The sequence below is a fragment of the Gopherus evgoodei genome, chromosome 1 (assembly GCF_007399415.2).
Source record: "Gopherus evgoodei ecotype Sinaloan lineage chromosome 1, rGopEvg1_v1.p, whole genome shotgun sequence".
NCBI lineage: Eukaryota > Metazoa > Chordata > Testudines > Testudinidae > Gopherus > Gopherus evgoodei.
Genome location: NC_044322.1, coordinates 340,326,974 through 340,347,252, shown reverse-complemented (window position 1 = coordinate 340,347,252; position 20,279 = coordinate 340,326,974). Strand labels below are relative to the sequence as shown.

The following is a 20,279-nucleotide window of genomic DNA, read 5'->3' as shown; positions in this document are numbered from 1 at the left end:
GATCACGCACCTTATGCTTGCAATGCTCATGACAACAGCGTAGAATTGTGCAGGCTCTATGCGTCTCTCAGAGATGGCCGAGAGTGAGGGAAGATATGGGGGTTTATAGGATTTTGAAAAGAAGGCACGAAAATTATGGTATGCAGATGAAATTATGGGATGGAGAACACTGCATTATGGGAAGTTGACCCCATGCTCCCATTCACCCTTCCACAATTTGTTTTGGCCCATCAGGCATTGCAAAAACTTCCCAAAAGACTCTGCACTGGACAGTGGTGAGTTGCACTGTGGGATAAACAACGAGGAGTCCTTGTGGCATCTTAGAGACTAACAAATTTATTTGGGCATAAGCTTTCATGGGCTAAAATCCACTTCATCAGAGGCATGAAGTGAAAAATACAGGAGCAGGTATAAATACATGAAAGAATGGGGATTGCTTTACCAAGTGTGAGGTCAGTCTAACAAGATAAATCAATTAACAGCAGGATACCAAGGGAGGAAAAATAACTTTTGAAGTGGTATTGTTATACCAATATAATAAAAGATTCTGCTGGTTTTTATTATATTGGTATAACATTATGAGAGTGGCCCATTACAGACAGTTGACAAGAAGGTGTGAGTAACAGTAGGGAGAAAGGTTTCAGAGTAGTGGCCACGTTAGTCTGTATCAGTAAAAAGAACAGGAGTACTTGTGTCACCTTAGAGACTAACAAATTTGAGTGTAAGCTTTCGTGGGCTACAGCCCACTTCATCGGATGCAAGTAGGGAGAAATTAGTATTGGGGAAATTAAGTTTAGGTTTTGTAATCACCCAACCACTCCCAGTCTTTATTCAGTCCTAATCTGATGGTATCCAGTTTGCAAATTAATTCCAGTTCTGCAGCTTCACGTTGGAGTCTGTTTTCTGAAGTTTTTTTGATGAAGAATTGCCACTTTTAGGTCTGTTATTGAATGATCAGAGAGACTGAAGTGTTCTCCTACTGGTTTTTGAATGTTATGATTTCTGATGTCAGATTTGTGTCCATTTATTCTTTTGCGTAGAGACTTTCTGGTTTGGCCAATGTACAAGGCAGATGGGCATTGCTGGCACATGATGGCATATATCACATTGGTAGATTAATTCACACTGGAATAAATTTGCAAGCTGGGAGCAGTTTCCTGAATAAAAACACAAAGTCATTGTACAACTGCACTGTGTGTCAGAGTTCTCCTCTCCATCTATCTTGCACGGACCTCCAAGAGATGAAGAGCAAAAAGCTTTGCAACTCCTGTCCTACAATGGATTCCCTTCCTCCCCATATCTGCTCTGTCTTGATAATGGCTGTAACCTCAACGTTTATAAAAAACACTTGTATAGCTCCACTAAAGACAATAGATCCATGCTGATTTACACAAAATGAGGACCTGGGTGATGTGTTGTTAGTAACAGTGTAGAGGAGCATATCAACTGGCATACAGAATATTAGTTAAATGCAGAAAGAGATGATGTACCTGGGACATGGAGGTTATACTGTGCTGGTTAAATATTTGTGCACCACTGCTCTCTTCTGGATAAATGTCAGACTTGCTTAAGTATCTCCTGCTGCCCAACCACTAGATGGGTAGTGGCGGGTGCACACACACTAGCTAGTAAATTACATTATATTCATGGATTAGGATACCAGAGGGGGTGAGAATTATTCTGATACAAATGTGACACAATGACTAGCTTGTTGTGTGATCATGTCTCTTTCTAATGGGGACCTCTGTCATGCCCTGCTTGCCGTTTACCCACAGACTTACTTCTATAGTTCAAGTGACAGTGGCTTGTATTTCTGGTGATGAATGTCCTCGGTTCGATCCTGCTGATGACCATGATGCCTGTACATCTCCTTACACAGAGTTTTGTGACAATACTATATATGTGGGGCATATGTTTCCTTGATCCATTCTGTAAGCCCGTGAATGAATGGCTGGATGTTTTTAAAAGATACAGATGCTAATTCACAATCCTTTTATTCCAGTATTCATGTACTCCTGTGTCAGAGTCATTCACTGTCTCTCAAACTGGAACCATTTCTTCCACAAAAGAATTTGATTTTGAGAGAGATCCACATACGTAAGTATTCATTTTGATCCTCTGATCATTCTTGTTGTTCATTATTAACAGAGACCTACTGCATGTAATCCACAGAGTGATTCTGGTTTGATTTTGTTTTTATTTAACAGCTATGTGTTAAACGTAACAGTGACAGACCACCTAGGGCTGAGCACTACCAGGACAGTGATAGTCAACATCATTAACATCAATGACGAAACACCTTACTTTACCACGTAAGTGAAACATTCACTTTGTACCCTAAAAATACAAATGGTTCTCAGACTTTTCAGCCCCAGCATCATTGGTTCAACCTTTTGGGAGACTCTGTAATATAGCCATTAACTGATACAATGTCTCGTTGTGTCCATGTATTTCTCCCTCTTTCTATAATCTATCAGCATGGATTCACCAAGGGCAAGTCATGCCTGACTAACCTAATTGCCTTCTATGAGGAGATAGCTGGCTCTGTGGATGAGGGGAAAGCAGTGGATTTTTGACTTTAGCAAAGCTTTTGATACGGTCTCCCACAGTATTCTTGCCAGCAAGTTAAAGAAGTATGGGCTGGATGATTGGACTATAAGGTGAATAGAAAGTTGGCTAGATTGTCGGGCTCAATGGGTAGTGATCAACGGCTCCATGTCTAGTTGGCAGCTGGTTTCAAGTGGAATGCCCCAAGGGTTGGTCCTGGGGCCGGTTTTGTTCAATATCTTCATTAATGATCTGGGGGGTGGCGTGGACTGCACTCTCTGCAGGTTTGCAGATGACACTGAACCTGGAGGCGTGGTAGATACACTGGAGAGTAGGGATAGGATACAGAGGGACCTAGACAAATTAGAGGACTGGGCCAAAAGAAACCTGATGAGGTTCAACAAGGACAAGTGCAGAGTCCTGCACTTAAGATGAAAGAATCCCATTCACTGTTACAGACTAGGGACCGAATGGCTAGGAAACAGTTCTGCAGAAAAGGACCTAGGGGTTACAGTGGACAAGAAGCTGGATATGAGTCAACAGTGTGGCCTTGTTGCCAAGAAGGCTAATGGCATTTTGGCCTGTATAAGTAGGGGCACTGTCAGCAGATTGAGGGATGTGATCATTCCCCTCTATTTGACATTGGTGATGCCTCATCTGGAGTACAGTGTCCTGTTTTGGGCCCCACACTACAAGAAGGATATGGAAAAATTGGAAAGAGTCCAGCAGAGGGCAACAAAAATGATTAGGGGGCTGGAACACGTAACTTATGAGGAGAGACTGAGGGAACTGGGATTGTTCAATCTGCAGAAGAGAAGAATGAGGGGGGATTTGATAGCTGCTTTCAACTACTTGAAAGGGGGTTCCAAAGAGGATGGATCTAGACTGTTCTCAGTGGTACCTGATGACAGAACAAGGAGTAATGGTCTCAAGTTGCGGGGGGGGGGGGGAGGGTTAGGTTGGATATTAGGAAAAACTTTTTCACTAGGAGAGTGGTGAAGCACTGGAATGGGTTACCTATAGAGGTGGTGGAATCTCCTTCCTTGGAGGTTTTTAAGGTCAGGCTTGACAAAGCCTTGGCTGGGATGATTTAGTTGAGAATTGGTCCTGCTTTGAGCAGGGGGTTGGACTAGATGATCTCCTGAGGTCCCTTCCAACCCTGATAGTCTACGATTCTATATCCATCTTTCCTAAAACTTAGATTATAAGCTATTTGGGGAAGGGTCTATCTTTTTGTTCAGAGCCTATCACAATGGGGTCCTGCCGCATGACGGGCTCTGAGATGCCACAATCAAACAAATAATAATACATAAGAATGGCCATACTGGTCAGACCAATGGTCCTTCCAGCCCAGTATCTTGTCTTCTGACAGTGGCCAATGCCAGGTATTTCAGAGAGAATGAACAGAACAGGAAAACCATCAAGTGATCCATTCTCTGTCACCCATTCCCAGCTTCTGGCAAACATTAATAACTATTATAATAGCTATTTATTTTCATTTTGTTTTGAATTATTAGTCTCTTGTTGGACATTTCTTTCCATTATCTTTGTATATGGTATTACAGTTAATTTTCAAAGCTCGTGTTTGTAATTCAAGCATAAAGACATACAATCTATCTGAAACTCACCCCTATGCAGAAGGTCAAAATAAGGTCTATGGTCCAGATCCACAAAGGTACTTAGACTCCTTGCTTCCACTGATTTAACTAGAAGTTAGGAGCCTAAATATCTTTATGAATCTGGGCCCTAAGTCTCAATTTTAGGGTCCACTGCAATTCATAAGCCCCCTGCTCAGATGGCAGCCTTTAGGTACCTAGACATCTACTGTAAAAGTTCCCTAGTTACTTTTCTGCCACTAGGCATGTGCACTGCTGCCTTCTTCTAGGGGTCTGGACACCTGTCTCCTGCCTAACTCCCAGCATGATCCATGAACTGGGGGAAGATAGACATTCACCTGCCTATCTTCCCTGCAGGGCCTGATCTGGCAGACACCCTGAGCATGCCTGCCAGATCAGGGCCATTCAAAATCCAGCTGGAGCAGGAGGATATGGTGCCTCCCTTATAACTTGTATCCCAGTGGTTAGAGCAGTGGTTCTCAAAGCCAGTCCACCGCATGTTCAGGGAAAGCCCCTGGTGGGCCAGGCTGATTTGTTTACCTGCCGTGTCCGCAGGTTTGGCCGATCGTGGCTCCCAGTGGCCGCGGTTCGCTGTTCCAGGCCAATGGGGGCTCTGGGAAGGGTGGCCAGCACATCCTTTGGCCTGCGCCACTTCCCGCAGCCCCCATTGGCATGGAGTGGTGAACTGCAGCCAGTGGGAGCCATGATCGGCCGAACCTGTGGACGCGGCAGGTAAACAAACTGGCCTGGCCCGCCAGAGGCTTTCTCTGAATGAGTGGTGAATTGGCTTCGAGAACCACTGTGTTAGAGCACTCACCTGAGATGGGGGAGACTTAGGCTCAGTTTGCCCCTCTGCTTGAGTCGGGGCCACCCAGAGGATTCAGGGGGCCTGGGGCAAAGCAATTTTGGGGGCCCATTCCATAAAAAAAGTTGTAATACTATATTCTCATGGGGACCCCACTTGCCCCCCGGGGCAGCCCTGGCCTGAGTGACGGGAAAGGATTTGAACACAGGTTTGCCACACCTCTCAGGAGAGTGCTCTAAACACTGAGCTATGGGATATTTTGATGTGTGGCTCCATCAATCTCTTCCGTTGACGCTGTTCCATTTTGGATAAATAATTGAATAGAGCACATATGTAGAGATATCTTGATGTAGAGATAAGTGCTTCCCTGCAGCCTAGACTTAGGTGCTCTGCCATGCCTACCTTTGCAACGCAATAACTGCAATTGCACATCCAAATACTCATTTGTACATGCAGCTGCAATAATCACAAGTAACCATGCAAATTTGCATGTAAAACAATACCTGAGTCATAAACTCAGTCAGGAGAAATCAAGCCCTACCAGAGTGAATATATTGAGCTAGTTTTATAAATAAAGTGAATCAAATGTTGCCTCGAGTTCTGGGCATGCTCAGTCAGGGGAAAGCAGACCCTGTCATTTAAAAATTTATTGCACCACTGAGACAAGCTCTTTAAAATAATATTGTCCTGGAAGCAGTGACTGTGTTTATTCCACAGCAAGATTCCTTATACTGCTGCCGCTATTTTTATTTTTTAATCTGCATGTGGATGGAATGAAAACAGCTAATCCGTTTGCAGGAGATGGATTGGATGATCTAACAGGTCTCTTCTATTTCCGACATCTACAATTCTATCACTGTCAAGCAATATTGACACTTAGCAATGGGCGTGGGGGAACATTTATTTGCCTCTGTTGAACTTCTTGGTCTACTCTAGGAAAGAGAAAGTCTACAGAATTCCAGAGGAAACCAGCCCAGGAACTGTTGTTGGCAATATAACAGCTAAAGATCCAGATGGTGAAGGCATTGTCAGCACACTTGTCTACAGCATCAGTCCACCTAATATGCATTTCTCCATAAATCCATGTAAGACAAACAAAAATACGATATGTCCTTCAATCTATCTGTGCCTTTTGGTACAAGACAAGAAACAATCCAGGTTTGAGAAACTCCTTTGGCTCCAGTTTTAAGTTATTTTATTTCCTTCTGTCGCTGCCCTTATGAAGAAGCAGCATCCTTTATATTGGGTTAATATATTCTTAGGGCCGGGTCCTTGGGTGTGGCTGAGCTGTGCTCAATATGGAAATGAAAAGGAGGGGGCAGCAAAAATGGCTTAAACTCATCTGATCCTGAGGGCTGTTCCTTCCGGCACCTTCAGAATAAATTAGTGTAGCCTCACCATTTTCCTAAACTGCATTGGCTGCAAAATTCCCCTATGGGCTATTGCGCCAGCTGGAGATTTTCAGGGCACACTCCAGCCACCCCCAGTCCTGCCTGCAACATGCGTACTTCGCCAGCGGTGGGCTAGGAGGGAGTAATGTAGACCTTTATGCCAGCCTGGGATTCCTCTAGGCGAGAGGACTCCTCAGTTGCCTTCTTAGGGCAGTTTTATGCCTCTTTGAGCCGTGAGAGCAACACAAAATGGTCAGCTCAGGGGGCCAAGGACCGAGATTTTAATGTCCTTCATGGTGCAGGCTGAATCCCCTCCCAGGATAAGACCTACAGAAGGCCTGTAAATCCTTTTTTTCCCCCAGATGAGACATCTCAGAAGACTTATCGAGCTCATATAACAGGAGAGAAACACGTCTGCACCCTATTCACCTTCTGTCCATGCACACCGGGTTCTCCTCGAGTCATTTACAGCTGTGTCAGTGAATGTCACCCTTCTGAACTGGTAGCACTTTCAGTCTGATTGGCACAGTTGTACATGACGACACAAAGCACAGGGCAGTGTAGAATCAGGCTCAGTGACTCTTTTTCTTCTTTCTAAATGCTTTGGCTTCCCTGTGCCTTCTGGGCTTACAGTGCTACACTCCCCATTAGTACACTAAGAAACACAGACAGTGTATAAACACATTCTGTCACCCTCTTCTGGCTCTTTGCCTATAGTAATACATGGCTGACAAGTTATCCTGTTTGAACAATGGCAGATGAAAGGGCATATAACCAAGAAGCGAATGAGTGAAGACAGAACTTGACACACTACGTCATAGTTGAGAATGATTCTTACTATACGTAGATCTAGAGCTACCTTGAGAGCACTAGAAAATGAAGTTCTGTCTTTAGCTACAGGGCAGGGACAGCATGAACATTAGCACTGCACACTTTCCAACACTACTCTGCCAACGTACCTCACCCCTGACTTACAAAGACCCCTACTAGGGGTGAGAGGTTAGGTCAGTCTCCATGCCTGGTCAGTTATTGGCCTCTCTGCTGAGGCTGTCAGCATTATGGTAGTTTTGTGCTGCGGACAGTTATCTGCTAAGGGTTAGATAAAATGCATCAGTCTATTTCAGATCACTAAACAAACAGCTGTGACGTGGAGGTAGGGAAGGCTCTATATTTACCACCAGTTCCCTGAGCCATCAAGTCCTTGAGGAGAACTATACATTTAAATATGAATACTTGTCATTTCCTTTCCAGTGGTGAGTATCTAACCTCTCATTCCTTTCCTCTTAGTCACTGGTGTGATTTACGTGGCTATGCGAATAGATCGAGATGCTGCTCCCTTACGGCTACATCCTAACATCTCACTGGTCATTCGTGTGGAGGACAATCCCAGTGGTGGGCAAATGAATGAAATGGAGGTAACAGTCATTATTGAAGATCTCAATGACAACCCACCAGAATGTAGCTTCTACAACTTCAGGTACTAAGCCACTCACAATGTCTCTCACCAATATGATGGGGCCAGTATTTGATGTAGGGCACCCCAGTTAGGCACCTAGATCCAGCCTGTGTGTGTTCAAATGGGCAGTCCCTATTGGCTCCTACTGGTAAGTGCTGACTGTGTGTCTTAAGATGCAGGGCTCAAACATCCTGTTGGTTCAGGTTTGAAAATTGGGCCCAAAACATCTGTTTCAAATCAGGGTTTTATTTATCTCTTTCTCCCATTCAAATGCCAATCACCACAGCTTCGAGGGGCCATAGACTGTATATAATTTAAAATAGCATAATTTCTGTCCATAACAGGGGCAGACTTTTCACCCCTCTCATTTCATGAGAACTTATTAAATGGGTTCATTCTAAATGGTTGACTTTCAGACCCTTCCAGTTGTTATTAATTTTAACCTTTGCCCTCTCCTTTCCCAACTCCCTTTCTTTGGCTGCTGCTATCTTCACGTTCTTGTCCTGCAAATGCTTCAGGGCATAGACCAGTCTGCCATTATACATGTTTGGTGTGCTGTTGCAAGCACTATAAATTACCATCAGTCCTGCTATTTTCTTCTATATGTCTACCATTCATACTGCATGTGGGTGGTGAGGGGGGATAGGTGGGATTGTGTCATGAAGGATTTAGAAACTTTCATAGTTCATGGGGCTGACCACGGTGTTATTCCATTTTTGTGCTGCTGTCAACAGAGCTGGGAGAAATTTTTCACACCATTTATTTGCCAAAAAAAATGCAGCTTTGGTCAACATGAAACTATTCATGAATTGGACAGGAATTTGCCAGTTTTAATCAAAAATTTGGTGGGGCAGGGAGGAGAGCTGGATTCACAAGGAGGTTTTGGCATCATTCACAAAACAGCTGTAGGAGGAGGAAGCTCCCTTGTAATCTTTAGCCCAGTGATTAGGGTACTCATTGAGATGTGAGACCCTCCCCAGCCACTAAATTTTTTGATTTGCTGATATTTTTCAGTATGCTACAAACTGAATTTTATTCCATAATTTTTCAGAACTGCCAGGAAACCGAAAAATCAGTTATTCACACAACTCCAGTTGTAAGGCCCATTGGATGTATTTTTTGTCAAATCTTTTCAATTCACATTTAAAAGACCCAGTCCTGTAACCCATCTGTTTTAGCCCACGAAAGCTTATGCTCAAATAAATTTGTTAGTCTCTAAGGTGCCACAAGTACTCCTGTTCTTTTTGCGGATACAGACTAACACAGCTGCTACTCTGAAACCCGTTATTTGCGAAACTCCAGCGAGGGTCAATGGGATCTGTGACAGAACAAGGACTCCAGAGTTAGATCCCAGGGTCTGGTTCTGATCTCACATCCAGTTTTATATCAGTATAACTCAATTTAATTCAAGAGTAACACCTCTGAAGTCAGTTGGTGTAATTGAGAGCAGGATTGAGCCCGAAGCACTTTGTTTTCGTTAAATCTGTGCTGCAGTTTTAAAAAATAACAGAATCTGAGTGATAGGCAAGAAACCCACTTAAAAACAGTCACTTCTGATTAGATTGAACTCCTAGATATTTAGTCATTCTTCAGGGAATGAGAGAATAGCTCTCCAATTAAAGCATATTGAAAAAAACAGAATAGCATTAAGTGAGATGGGAAATCAGCCCAGCAACAGTAGTTTAGTGACAGGAAAGTGTTTCTCTCTAAATTGAGAAACTATTAAATTGATCTGAATAATCTACTTGAGGTTCCAAGGATGGCACGAAGCACCCAGTTAGGAAGAAATCCTGTAGTTATAAGGAATCTCCTTCTCCTGTGTTTTTAAACATCATGATCCTTAACTTGTAGCCCTCTGGGACATTTTTCATTGATTGTCAGGTCAGAAGCGACTCATTTGATCATCTAGTCCAACCTCTTATGTAACACAGGCCATAGAACTTCCTTGAAATAATTCCTGTTTGAACTAGAGCAGGTCCTTTAGAAAAACATCCAAGCTTGATTTAAAAATTGTCAGTGATGAAGAATCTACCATGACCCTTCGTAAACTATTCCAATGGTTAATTACTTGGACTGTTAAAAAAATTATACCTTATTTCCAGTCTGAATTTGTCTAATGTTAGCTTCCAGCCATTGGATTGAAGAACCTTTTATCAAATATTTGTTCCCCATGTAGGTACTTATTTACCACAATCGAGTCATCCTTTACCTTCTCTTTGTTAAGCTAAATAGATTCAGCTCCTTGCATTTATCATTATACGGCATGTTTTCTAATCCTTTTATCATTCACATGTCTTTTCTCCTCACCCTCCCCAATTTATCAACATCCTTTTTGAATTGTGGACACCAGAACTGGACACAGTGTTCAGTCGTGGTCATACCAGTGCCAAATATGGAGATTGACCCTCAGGGCTGGCTCCAGGTTTTTTGCCACCCCAAGCAAAAAAAAAAAAAATCGGAGTGCCACTGTCGAAGCAAAAAAGAAAGCAAACAAAAAGCTGTTGTGCTGCCCCTTGAAAAGTGCTGCCCCTTGAAAAAATGCCTGGGATGCTGGTGCCTAGATCCAGCCCTGTTGACCCTACTCCTGCTCAAGATTCTCCTGTTTGTGCATCCAAGGATCACATTAACTCTTTTAGCCATAGCATTATACTGGGAGCTCATATTCAGTTATTATCCACCATAACCCCACAGTCTTTTTCAAGGTCCCTGCTTCTCAGGATAGAGCCCCACATCCTGTAGATAAATCCCCACAAATCTATGTCTCAGACAAAGCACAAGCTATTCCCATCTTGCCTGAAATATATAAGGCTGCTCAAGGAGTATTGAGTGAAGTGACTGGAGCTGTCATGATTCCACCCCATCCCTGTAAGCAATAAGGAAGTAGGGAGATGGAGGAGATATTGTGGGAAACAGAATTGCAGAAAGCTGCAAAATCATTGTGGATCAGGTTCTTGACATTGCATTATAATATGGGTATCCGAGCCTTTCATCAATAGAAGATGACATTGTCAAGATGACAATCACCACAACAAAGCATCTGGAACTCACTCCAACTTTATGGTTGTCTACTATTCCATTCATGGAGAAAATGACTCTTCAGTTCTGCAAAACTGATGTGAGATGAATGACAATTGCTTTGATTGAGGTATATCAGATTCAGCTGACAGATCATGGGTTATTGTAATTAGTTTAGTTGGAAATATATCACACGCTGTCCTAAGATAAAGAATAAAAACTAATTTCAGTGTTTGAAAGTAATCTTATGCCCTCCTAGGCCCTGATCCAACAAAGGACATAAACATATACTTTAAGCATGCATGTAGTCTGATTGATTTTGGTTCCACACCAACTTTAATGGGACTACTCAAATGAGTAGAATTAAGCAGATACTTAAGTATTTTGTTCAGTAAAGAAAAAACAAGGCCAAGTATCAATTAAGGTGCAAATGGACTAGCATGTCTCAGCATGTAGATAGAGTACTGAACTGTGGATTTTTAAAAGATATTCATTTAAAATTAGAGGTGGATCAAACTAAGATCCTGATGCTAGTTCCAAAGTTAAGAGGTGTTCCAAGCATTTGGTCTGGGTTTGTCTAAGGGTTTTGGTTCAGCCCATTGAAGAGAGAAAGGAGTTAGCCACAAAATACAGATCAGATTCCAGCTCTGCTCCTAAAGTTTGGGGTGTTAGAATCTGGGATTTTGGTTTGAAAAGTATGTGGAAGTCAATATGCAGTACACTTCAAAAGCTGTTAAGAGGAATGTTGTAAAGAGGCATGATGGGAAACATTTCTTTTTGACAGACTTGAGGTATATGAAACAGCCACCGCTGGGACACTTCTCCTTGGCCTGCGAGATCACTGCCAGGATATAGATGTTGAACCATCAAATAATGAATTTAATTTCACTGGATTATCTGGACTTGGAAGTAACAAATTCACACTGAATCCATCGGGCTCGGGAAGAATTGTGGTTAGTTAATTGTTTTGTTTTAGGAAGTCTCAATTAAGATGGCAGTTTGTTAAATCTAATTAAGGTATCTTCCAATGCTCTACATTCATTATCCTTTCAGGAAAAACTGTTATTCACATTGGGCTAGGGTGAAGTCTATTGAACCTGTTGATAAAATGTGTGCATGATTTTTTTTGGTGACAATGTTCTCTATGGAGTCGAGAGATCATGATGCACAATTGCTCTTTATTCTAAAATTTGAAAGAATGGTTAAAATTGGTGAAAAATCCCAAAGCCATAGACTTGTTTGAAATCTCCTTTCTAAGGAGTGTGAGGACACATAATGAATGTCAAGATAGTGCTTTGAAACTCTTTCCTGTTTAACATTGATATGGAGGCATAATAGAAGCAACTAGGGGCAGGTCTCAGCAATTTAAACAGTGCCAGACTAATCCCAATTCACACAAGTGTTTGTAACATACTACATGAGATCTTGGCTGTTCAGAAGAAAGACTGACATACCAGAGAAGCAACTCAAAACTGCCTCCTGACTCCACTGGTAAGAACTGTAAAGCTACTCAAGGTGGTCATTTCATACAAATGCATCTTGGGATTTGCACTTGTTTATTTCACATGACAGAACAATGGATTCCTTGTGCCGATATCAGATCTGCAGTTACAAGAACTCTATCCAGTTGCTTGGCATGTGTAATGTTGCTTGTTTTGTGGATAAAAACTGCAATATACCAACCAGCAAGCACCTAGCTATACCATTCAAAAGAGAACATTGCAGAAGCATGATGGATGATGATGTACCACAAACTTCCTCATCTACAAGTCTAGGAAACATTTGCATGACAACACAGGAATTTATGGTCCTAATCTCTTCTGCTCACATTGGCTGTATAATGTAACATTCTGGCTAAATGTGCCATTTCCCCTCCATTGGCTATTTCATAGAGGATAAGAGCCTAGTACTGCTACCGGCTGAAGGAGTTACTATTTTAACTCAAATGGTAGAGACTTGAGTTTTAGTGCTGACAACCCCGGTGAGGGTGCTACAAAGTATGGCACAATGCAAGAGACAGGGTTTTAATTCCCCATTTGGGCAACTACTTTGTAATGACTCTCTCCAGGGATTATCATCAGAGACTGAACCTGAGACCTTCGGCATAGGCCTACATCCCATGATCTAAAGCAGGGGTTCTCAACCTTTTTCTTCCTGAGACTCCCCCAACATGCTATAAAAACTCCATGGCCCACCTGTGCCACTGCATATCCAGTAGATAAAAAACCAGGGCTGGCATTAGGGGGTAGCAAGCAGGGCAATTGCCTGGGGCCCTGCAAAGCTAAGTTGCTTGGGCTTTGGCTTTCTGCCCTGGGTCCCAGTGAGTCTAATGACGGCCTTGCTCTCTGGTTTATTTTGGAGGACCCCTTGAAACCTGCTTGTGGCCCCCCAGGGGGGCTCAGACCCCTGGTTGAGAGCCTCTGATCTAAAGGATCAACACTGTTTGTTGGTAGTGGTGGTAGTAGGTTCTTTTCCTCTTTATGGACCAACCATGAGATAAGGGACTTGTTACACTTAGCCAGCATATTACACACACTTTGAACTCAAAAGATAAAAAGATCAAGACTTTTGCTACATGTAACACAGGGCCCCTACAAGTTTAGCTAAAGGAGAAAGAATCTTCTTGGCTGTAGTGGAGTTAGGAATTACAGCTAGACACCAGACAGCGTATTCACCTGTAATTTATTAATTGCTTGTATAATTCAAAGAGGGCAGTGGTATATGTTTTTAGCCAGCACATTGACAGAACACTGGAAATTATAATTTGCTTGGTGTGTGCTGTGACTTTATGTAATGAGGTATAAACTACAGTTTTCTTTTTTTAATCTAGTTGATTGGAGATCTGGATTTCGAAAATCCAGATAATCTAGCACTTGAGGAATATACTTTGACAGTTGTGGTGCAAGACATTGCCCAGCCTTACTATACTAGCAAGTATCCCTTTTATTCTTCTTTGAGATTTTTTTTCCCTATGCTGTTACTGCATAGAAGGAGCAATGATATTCAAAATACATTTATGTTCAACACATGTTTTCATAGCCATACTTAATCATTAGTTAATCTTTCATTATGTTTCCAGATAATATCTACATTTACATCAAAATAACTCCAGTGAATGAGTTCTTCCCAGTCTTCAATAGCCCATCATATGTATTCAGTGTTTCAGAGATTACTCGAGGTACAGTAAGTAAAGGTTATCCTATAGATGTAAGGTTGTTACAGTGTAAAATAATGATCTTGGAGCAAAAATATATTAGTTTGTATTATAAAAGTGCCTCAAAGCCCCAGCCAAGATCAGGGCCTCACTGCACAACCTCATAGTACAGAGTTTACAATGTAAATAGACAAAACAGGCAAAGGGTGGGAGAAAGGAAGTAAATATTTATTTTACAAATGGGGGAGAGAAATTAAGTGATTTGCCAAAGGTTACATAGCAATTCTGTGGTAGAACCAAGAACTGAACACACATTTCTTGGGCAAGATCCTCACTCCCACGCTGGCCACTTTACACTACTTAAAAGAGCATAAATGGGTCCAAAAAGCCTTGGTTCAGCTGAGGGATGATTCCCCTGTATCTGGCACTGTGAATGACAGTCATAAACCTGCCTTTTGAGGAGCCCTTGAAGCCTCTGTTGTAGTGGGTGGGGTGTCATCATGCCTCTGAATCCCAGGGCAATGCTGTAAGCACAAGATCATCCACTCCCGCCTAGCAGAGTAGTATATACAAGGAAACAGAGTTAGACTTGCACTCACTTTGGAGTGGGGGAAAACATATTTCTTGTGAGGAACCTGCTTTTGCAATAGCAAAAATTTGCAGGTTAAACAATTTTGCAGAACACTTTCAAGCATGAGTTTTTCCACTCATGCCATCTGAGAATTTTTTGCACCTCTTTTACATGGGCTGCCTCAGCCTCCCTGAGATGTCCCACTGCCTTTTCCACTTCTCCTTGCTCCATGGACCTTCCAGCTTCTCTGCTCTAACTGGACCTTTTGTTCTGCAGTATTCCTAAGCAACTTCTCTGCAGTGTTTTCTTCCTCTGTGTAGAGTGCCTGGCACCTGTGTGTTTACAATGTACCTTACCTGCAGCTGCATTTAACTCTGGCTTTTTAAATCTTTTTACTTGGAGTGTACAGTAATTGAGAGAAACAGAGTTTCATCAGGAATTTGGGGGGAGAGGGTAAAAGATGGAAATTACAACCATTTGCAGGCATTTTCACTGGGTTTAAAGGGCCAGTTTTTTCCTAGTTTGTACAGCACAGCCAATTTTCTTTGGCTATGGAACTTTTCTATTATAACATGTTATTAAACCAGGCTTAAATTGGAGGCAGCAAAAATTTAAAAGTAAAAAAAGAAAACCTCATCCTCCAAATATAAGCTATAGTCTATTTAAATCCACTCTCCCACCACACACTGTAGTGTTTCCCTCCCTCCCCACCACCATATTTCATTTTTAAAAAATGACCCACATATTGGGACCGTGAAACCTGATATTTTTTCCCAACAGCATTGAGACATACATTACCCACTGGCTAAATATACAGTAAAGCAGAAGGATAACTCACCACCAGGGTGCCCCCTCATAGCTGAGCTTGTTCAGCAGGGTCTTCTCTGCTGCTGTCCCCTACTGACAGCTGCTCCAGGCTGGGAAGGATTTGATGAGAGCCTGTGGGCTCCATCAGCCCTGTGCTGTTACATCTGTGAGAGGTGCCAAGCCTGGAGAAAGGAGTTAAAAGAGGAAAGAGTCTAGCTCACTAGTGACTGACCAGAAGGAGATGTGGACCTCTCAAGGAAGGCCTGGTCTACATCTTGTGTCTCAGATCAGTTAGAGGGAATAAAGCAAATTGAAAGGTCCCTGGCTACCCCAGGAGGCTCTGGCATCTAGAAGGCTCTGGACAGGCCCTGAGTCCCAGCCCAGGCTTCCTTCAGGCAGCTTCTAGGTTTCCTCTGGCCTTAGCCAGGCCTTCCATCAAGGGCCTAGCACAAGAGAGCCACCTGTCCTGGTCAGCCACTATTGAGCTGAGCTTTTCCTCTTTGACTCCTCCCTTCAGGCTTGCCACCTTTGGCAGGTTTAAAGGGTGAGGCTGACTAAGCTCACAGGCTGCCATTAACCTCTTCCCAGCCAGGGTGGGGTTTATATACCCTATGACAAGGTGTCATATCAGCTCAAGATGGCCACAACTTCAGGGAGACAAAAGACAATGCACAGAACCCTCACTTGAAAAAAGTATGCAGGCCTACAGCAAAATTGCAAGAAAAGACTGGGCCTGCAATACCTACCAAAACCTGGCCTGCATTCAGGGTGGGAACATGCTGAGGCTGCTTCTGAAACTCTACAAGCTTTGTGTGGTTTGAAAGAGCCAGTTTGAGCTCAGCAATGCTCAAACAGGCTTTTCAAGCAAAACTGCAAAACAAAGGCTGGTGTAATGGTAAGGCACTGGACTGGGACTCAGGAGATGTGGGTTCAATTGTGTCTCCTCAGAAGAGAGGTTTTCTGGTGGCTTGGCTGGCTAGTATTCCCTGGCAGTGTGGCTTCTGTAATTTTCACTCCATTCATCTGAAAAAGTGGGTTTTTTGCCCACGAAAGCTTATGCCCAAATAAATCTGTTAATCTTTAAGGTGCCACCAGACTCCTCGTTGTTTTTGTGGATACAGACTAACATGGCTATCCCTCTGATGCAGGAGTTAAAATGTCAATTTGCTGATGGGAATCAAGGAGAGCAGAGACTTAACCCTGGTCTACACTGGGGGGGGGATCAATCTAAGTTACACAACTTCAGCTGCGTGAATAACATAGCTGAAGTCGACGTACTTAGATTGACTTACAGTGGTGTCTTCACTGCGGTGAGTTGACTGCTGCCGCTCACCCATCGACTCTGCCTGCGCCTCTCTCGGCGCTGGAGTACAGGAGTCAATGGGAGAGGGCTCGGGGGGGGGTCGATTTATCACGTTTAGACTAGATGCGATAAATCGATTCCCGCTGGATCGATTGCTGCCCGCCGATCTGACGAGTAGTGTAGACATACCCAAAGTGTGGATGCACAGGTCCCCATGTAGAGAACCAGGGCCCTGATCTTCAGCTGTTCCCTGTAGATTCATGCAGCTATCAGGAATGCTTTGGTTTTGAGAAACCTGTTAGTTCCATAGTGTAGGGGTGAGGCTAGGCATCATACACAGCCTCTCTGTAGGCACGATATGGGGAACCTCATGGAGTTTCTTGTCTTGCATGTGCTTCCCTCCTCCCACCTGTGTGATTCAGACCTTTGTAATGTAATTATTTAAATAAATCTCTGAAACACGTGTGACTATAAACCTCCGTGTCCATCACAGAGCTTTGCTGGATTCTGCAAAATGCTTATACGAGTTAAACAAGTGTTAGTGTAAACCTTTAAATACTGTTGCTTTAAAAACCCTTCGCAAAACAGCACACATTTTTTGAGAAAATACAGATGTGGGCTCTAACGGGATTTGGGGGATGGGGTAGTGCCAGCAGAAAGCATGCTGGCTGTCACACCAACTAGGAGCTAGCAATCTGCAGCAGGGCTGGAATTCAGAGCCAGGAGGAGAAATAAATGAAATGTTGATGGCCTCAGTGACAACAGCTCCCCAACCTCCCCTCCCTGCTTCACTTTTGGCATTTAGCCCATAATTCATATAAAGCAGGTTATTTAAATATGCATTTAGGGTGAAATTAACTCTTGCACAGAAGTCACTCTCGCTTCACATATGAAAAATCATACATGGGGAAACTGACAGCCAAAATATAGGAAAGTTTTGTATTTCTTCTTCCTCCTCCTTTTTTTTTTAAAAATTTTTTTGGTTAAAAAAAAAGAAATAAAACAAATATTGAGGGCTCGTTTATACCAAGAAGTTAATTCAGATTAAGGTAGCATGTGAACTTCAAGCACAGCATCTATTCCTGACTAAGTCCTGGTGTGAACACACTCATTCCAGAATAGGAATACCTTTGGAAATGGATTACACTAATTTGGAATAAGGGACTATTATTCTGGAATAAAGAACATCCATACCAACAGTTAATTCGGAATGACTATTCTGGAATAATTACTTGTGTAGACAAGTCCCAAATTAGAGTTACATCAAAATCTGCCTACATCATTTGAACTAAGAAACTCACTTAGGAGGAGCCTTATGGTCTTTACATTTCATTTTGAATTTAATTTTTTTTAAATGTTAAAATAACATGACTCTTCTTTTCAGCTGGATCCAGCATTGGAGAAGTGAGGGCAACAGACAAGGATTTACCATTTACTGGAATCACATATTCCATTGTAGCTGGAGGAGGTACCCTTTCTTACACAAATATATTTTGGATTGACCCAAATGAAGGAAATCTGGAGATTATAGCAACATTAGACTATGAAACAACGCAGAAGTACATCCTCACAGTGCAAGCTTCTGACACAGAGAAGCTTGCTACAGTGTCCGTGAGTAACTATATCACTTCTGCAAATGTCTCCCCCACCTGAGGCAAAATTTAGCCTATGTCCATGGTCATCCCAAGACCTATGTACCACTCAACTCCCATTGAAGTGATATTAAGGCTGTGGGCTGGCTCTCTACGCAGGGCTGAATTTCAAACAAAGGGAGGATACAGTGGGAGGGAGCAGGGAGTCCTGGCATTAAAAAAAAGAAGAAAAAAGCAATGTTTTTATTTGTTGTTTTTTCCTTTCAACACTATCTTTTATCTGCCTGTTATTCATTCTTGATATTTTTGGTGGGCAGTAAGAGAGCTTTCTGTGTATCCACAAAGGCCGTAAAGAGCATGTCTACACTTACAGCAGCATGTTGAGTACAGATACTGCATGCCCAGCTAGCACAGGTATAAAGAGCTGTGTAGACAGTGAGGCACAGCTTGACTGAATGGAGTAGAGTGCCTAGTACTCCTGAAATCTAGGGTAGATACACCGTACATGTCCAGGCAATGCCTCCCATGTCTACACGGCTATTTTTAGCAGCATAGTCTCCTGCTGTCTCCCTGCTGCAGCAGCCTTTCTCCATCATGGTGAAAGGCTGGCAGCAGTGGGGAAAGGCTCCAGCAGTTTCCTGCTGCCAGAGCCTCTCTTTGCTGCCTCCCATCTTCCAGAGCCTTTCCTGGAAACAGTGAAAGACTCTGGCAGTGGGGAGCTGCTGGAGCCTTTCCTTACTGCTGGAGCCTTTCACTGCCACATGTAGCTACACAGCACAGTGACAAGTATGGATGCAGCCTGCTTTTCACTGTGATGTGTAGTACCTGTACTGTACACGCTGCTGTTAAGTGCAGACATAAGCTTACATTCACTCCATATATGTTTTGGAGAACACCGAACATCTGTGCATATAAACTGTTTCCTTCAGAGATTAACATCTCTGTTTACCCCATTTTTGCATTACATTTGATTTTGCTATTCAAAAAAATTGTATTATCTCCAAATTTTAGGCCCAATTTACCATTCCCAGCCAGTAACTGCTTGGTGAAGGAACAAGAGGGGTTGAGGGGAGAATGCTTACCCTCTCACTGCCCCTCATCTCCACATGGGCTCCCTTCATGCATGGAACGGTCATAGAATCATAGAATATCAGGGTTGGAAGAGACCTCAGGCGGTCATCTAGTCCAACCCCCTGCTCAAAGCAGGACCAGTCCCCAACTAAATCATCCCAGCCAGGACTTTGTCAAGCTGGGACATAAAAACCTCAGTCCTTGAATTATTATTAAATGTTGGGAAGCTTAAATTAACATTTGTAAAGCTCTTTGAGAACCTTGAATGACTAGATCAGAGGTGGACAAACTATGGCCCACAGGTCACATCTGGCCCGCAGGACCCTCCTGCCCTGCCCCTGAGCTCCTGGCTTGGGAAGCTAGCTGTTCCCCCTGTCCCGCAGCCTCAGCTCACTTTGCTGCTAGTGCAATGCTCTGGGCGGCAGGGCTGTGAGCTTCTGGGACAGTGCTGCTGCAGAGCCCCGGTGCTCTGTGCTGTGCAGTGGCGACGGCGTGGCTGGCTCCAGCCAGGCAGCGCAGCTATAGGGCCACCAGCCACCGGTGACCCAGACAGCATGGTAAGGGGGCAGGGAGTGGGGAGGGGGTTGGATAGAAGGCAGGGGAGTTTGGGGGAGTGGGCAGGGGGGGGCAGAGGGCGGGGAACAAGGGGGTTGAATGGGGGCAGGGGTCTTGGAGTGGCAGTCAGGAATGAGAGGAGGGGTTGGATGGGGCGGTGGGGGGCAGTTAGGGGAAGAGGTTCCGGAGGCAGTCAGAGGACAGGGAGTGGGGAGGGGGGTGGATGGGGCAGGGGTCCCGGGGGGGCCATCTGGGAACAGGGGGGTTGAAGGGGGCTGGGCCATGACCCCTTCCCCTAACCAGCCCTCCATACAATTTCCAAAACCTGATGCAGCCCTCAGGCCAAAAAGTTTGCCTGCCCCTGGGCTAGATCTAATAAGTGTAAAGTATTATTTC

General features: G+C 43.5%; 1 protein-coding gene across 5 annotated transcripts in view; it reads left to right on the top strand.

Moving 5' to 3' along the window:
• Positions 1-20,279, top strand: part of CDHR3 (cadherin related family member 3) — a 76,723-nt gene that overhangs the window by 24,161 nt on the left and 32,283 nt on the right. For all 5 annotated transcript variants that reach the window (XM_030551495.1, XM_030551343.1, XM_030551412.1 and 2 more), the window contains 8 exons: positions 2,003-2,097; positions 2,208-2,312; positions 5,905-6,053; positions 7,647-7,836; positions 11,615-11,783; positions 13,661-13,760; positions 13,910-14,008; positions 18,050-18,276. In XM_030551495.1, coding sequence (XP_030407355.1) covers positions 2,003-2,097; positions 2,208-2,312; positions 5,905-6,053; positions 7,647-7,836; positions 11,615-11,783; positions 13,661-13,760; positions 13,910-14,008; positions 18,050-18,276 — 1,134 coding nt within the window. The remainder of the gene's footprint in view (positions 1-2,002; positions 2,098-2,207; positions 2,313-5,904; positions 6,054-7,646; positions 7,837-11,614; positions 11,784-13,660; positions 13,761-13,909; positions 14,009-18,049; positions 18,277-20,279) is intronic.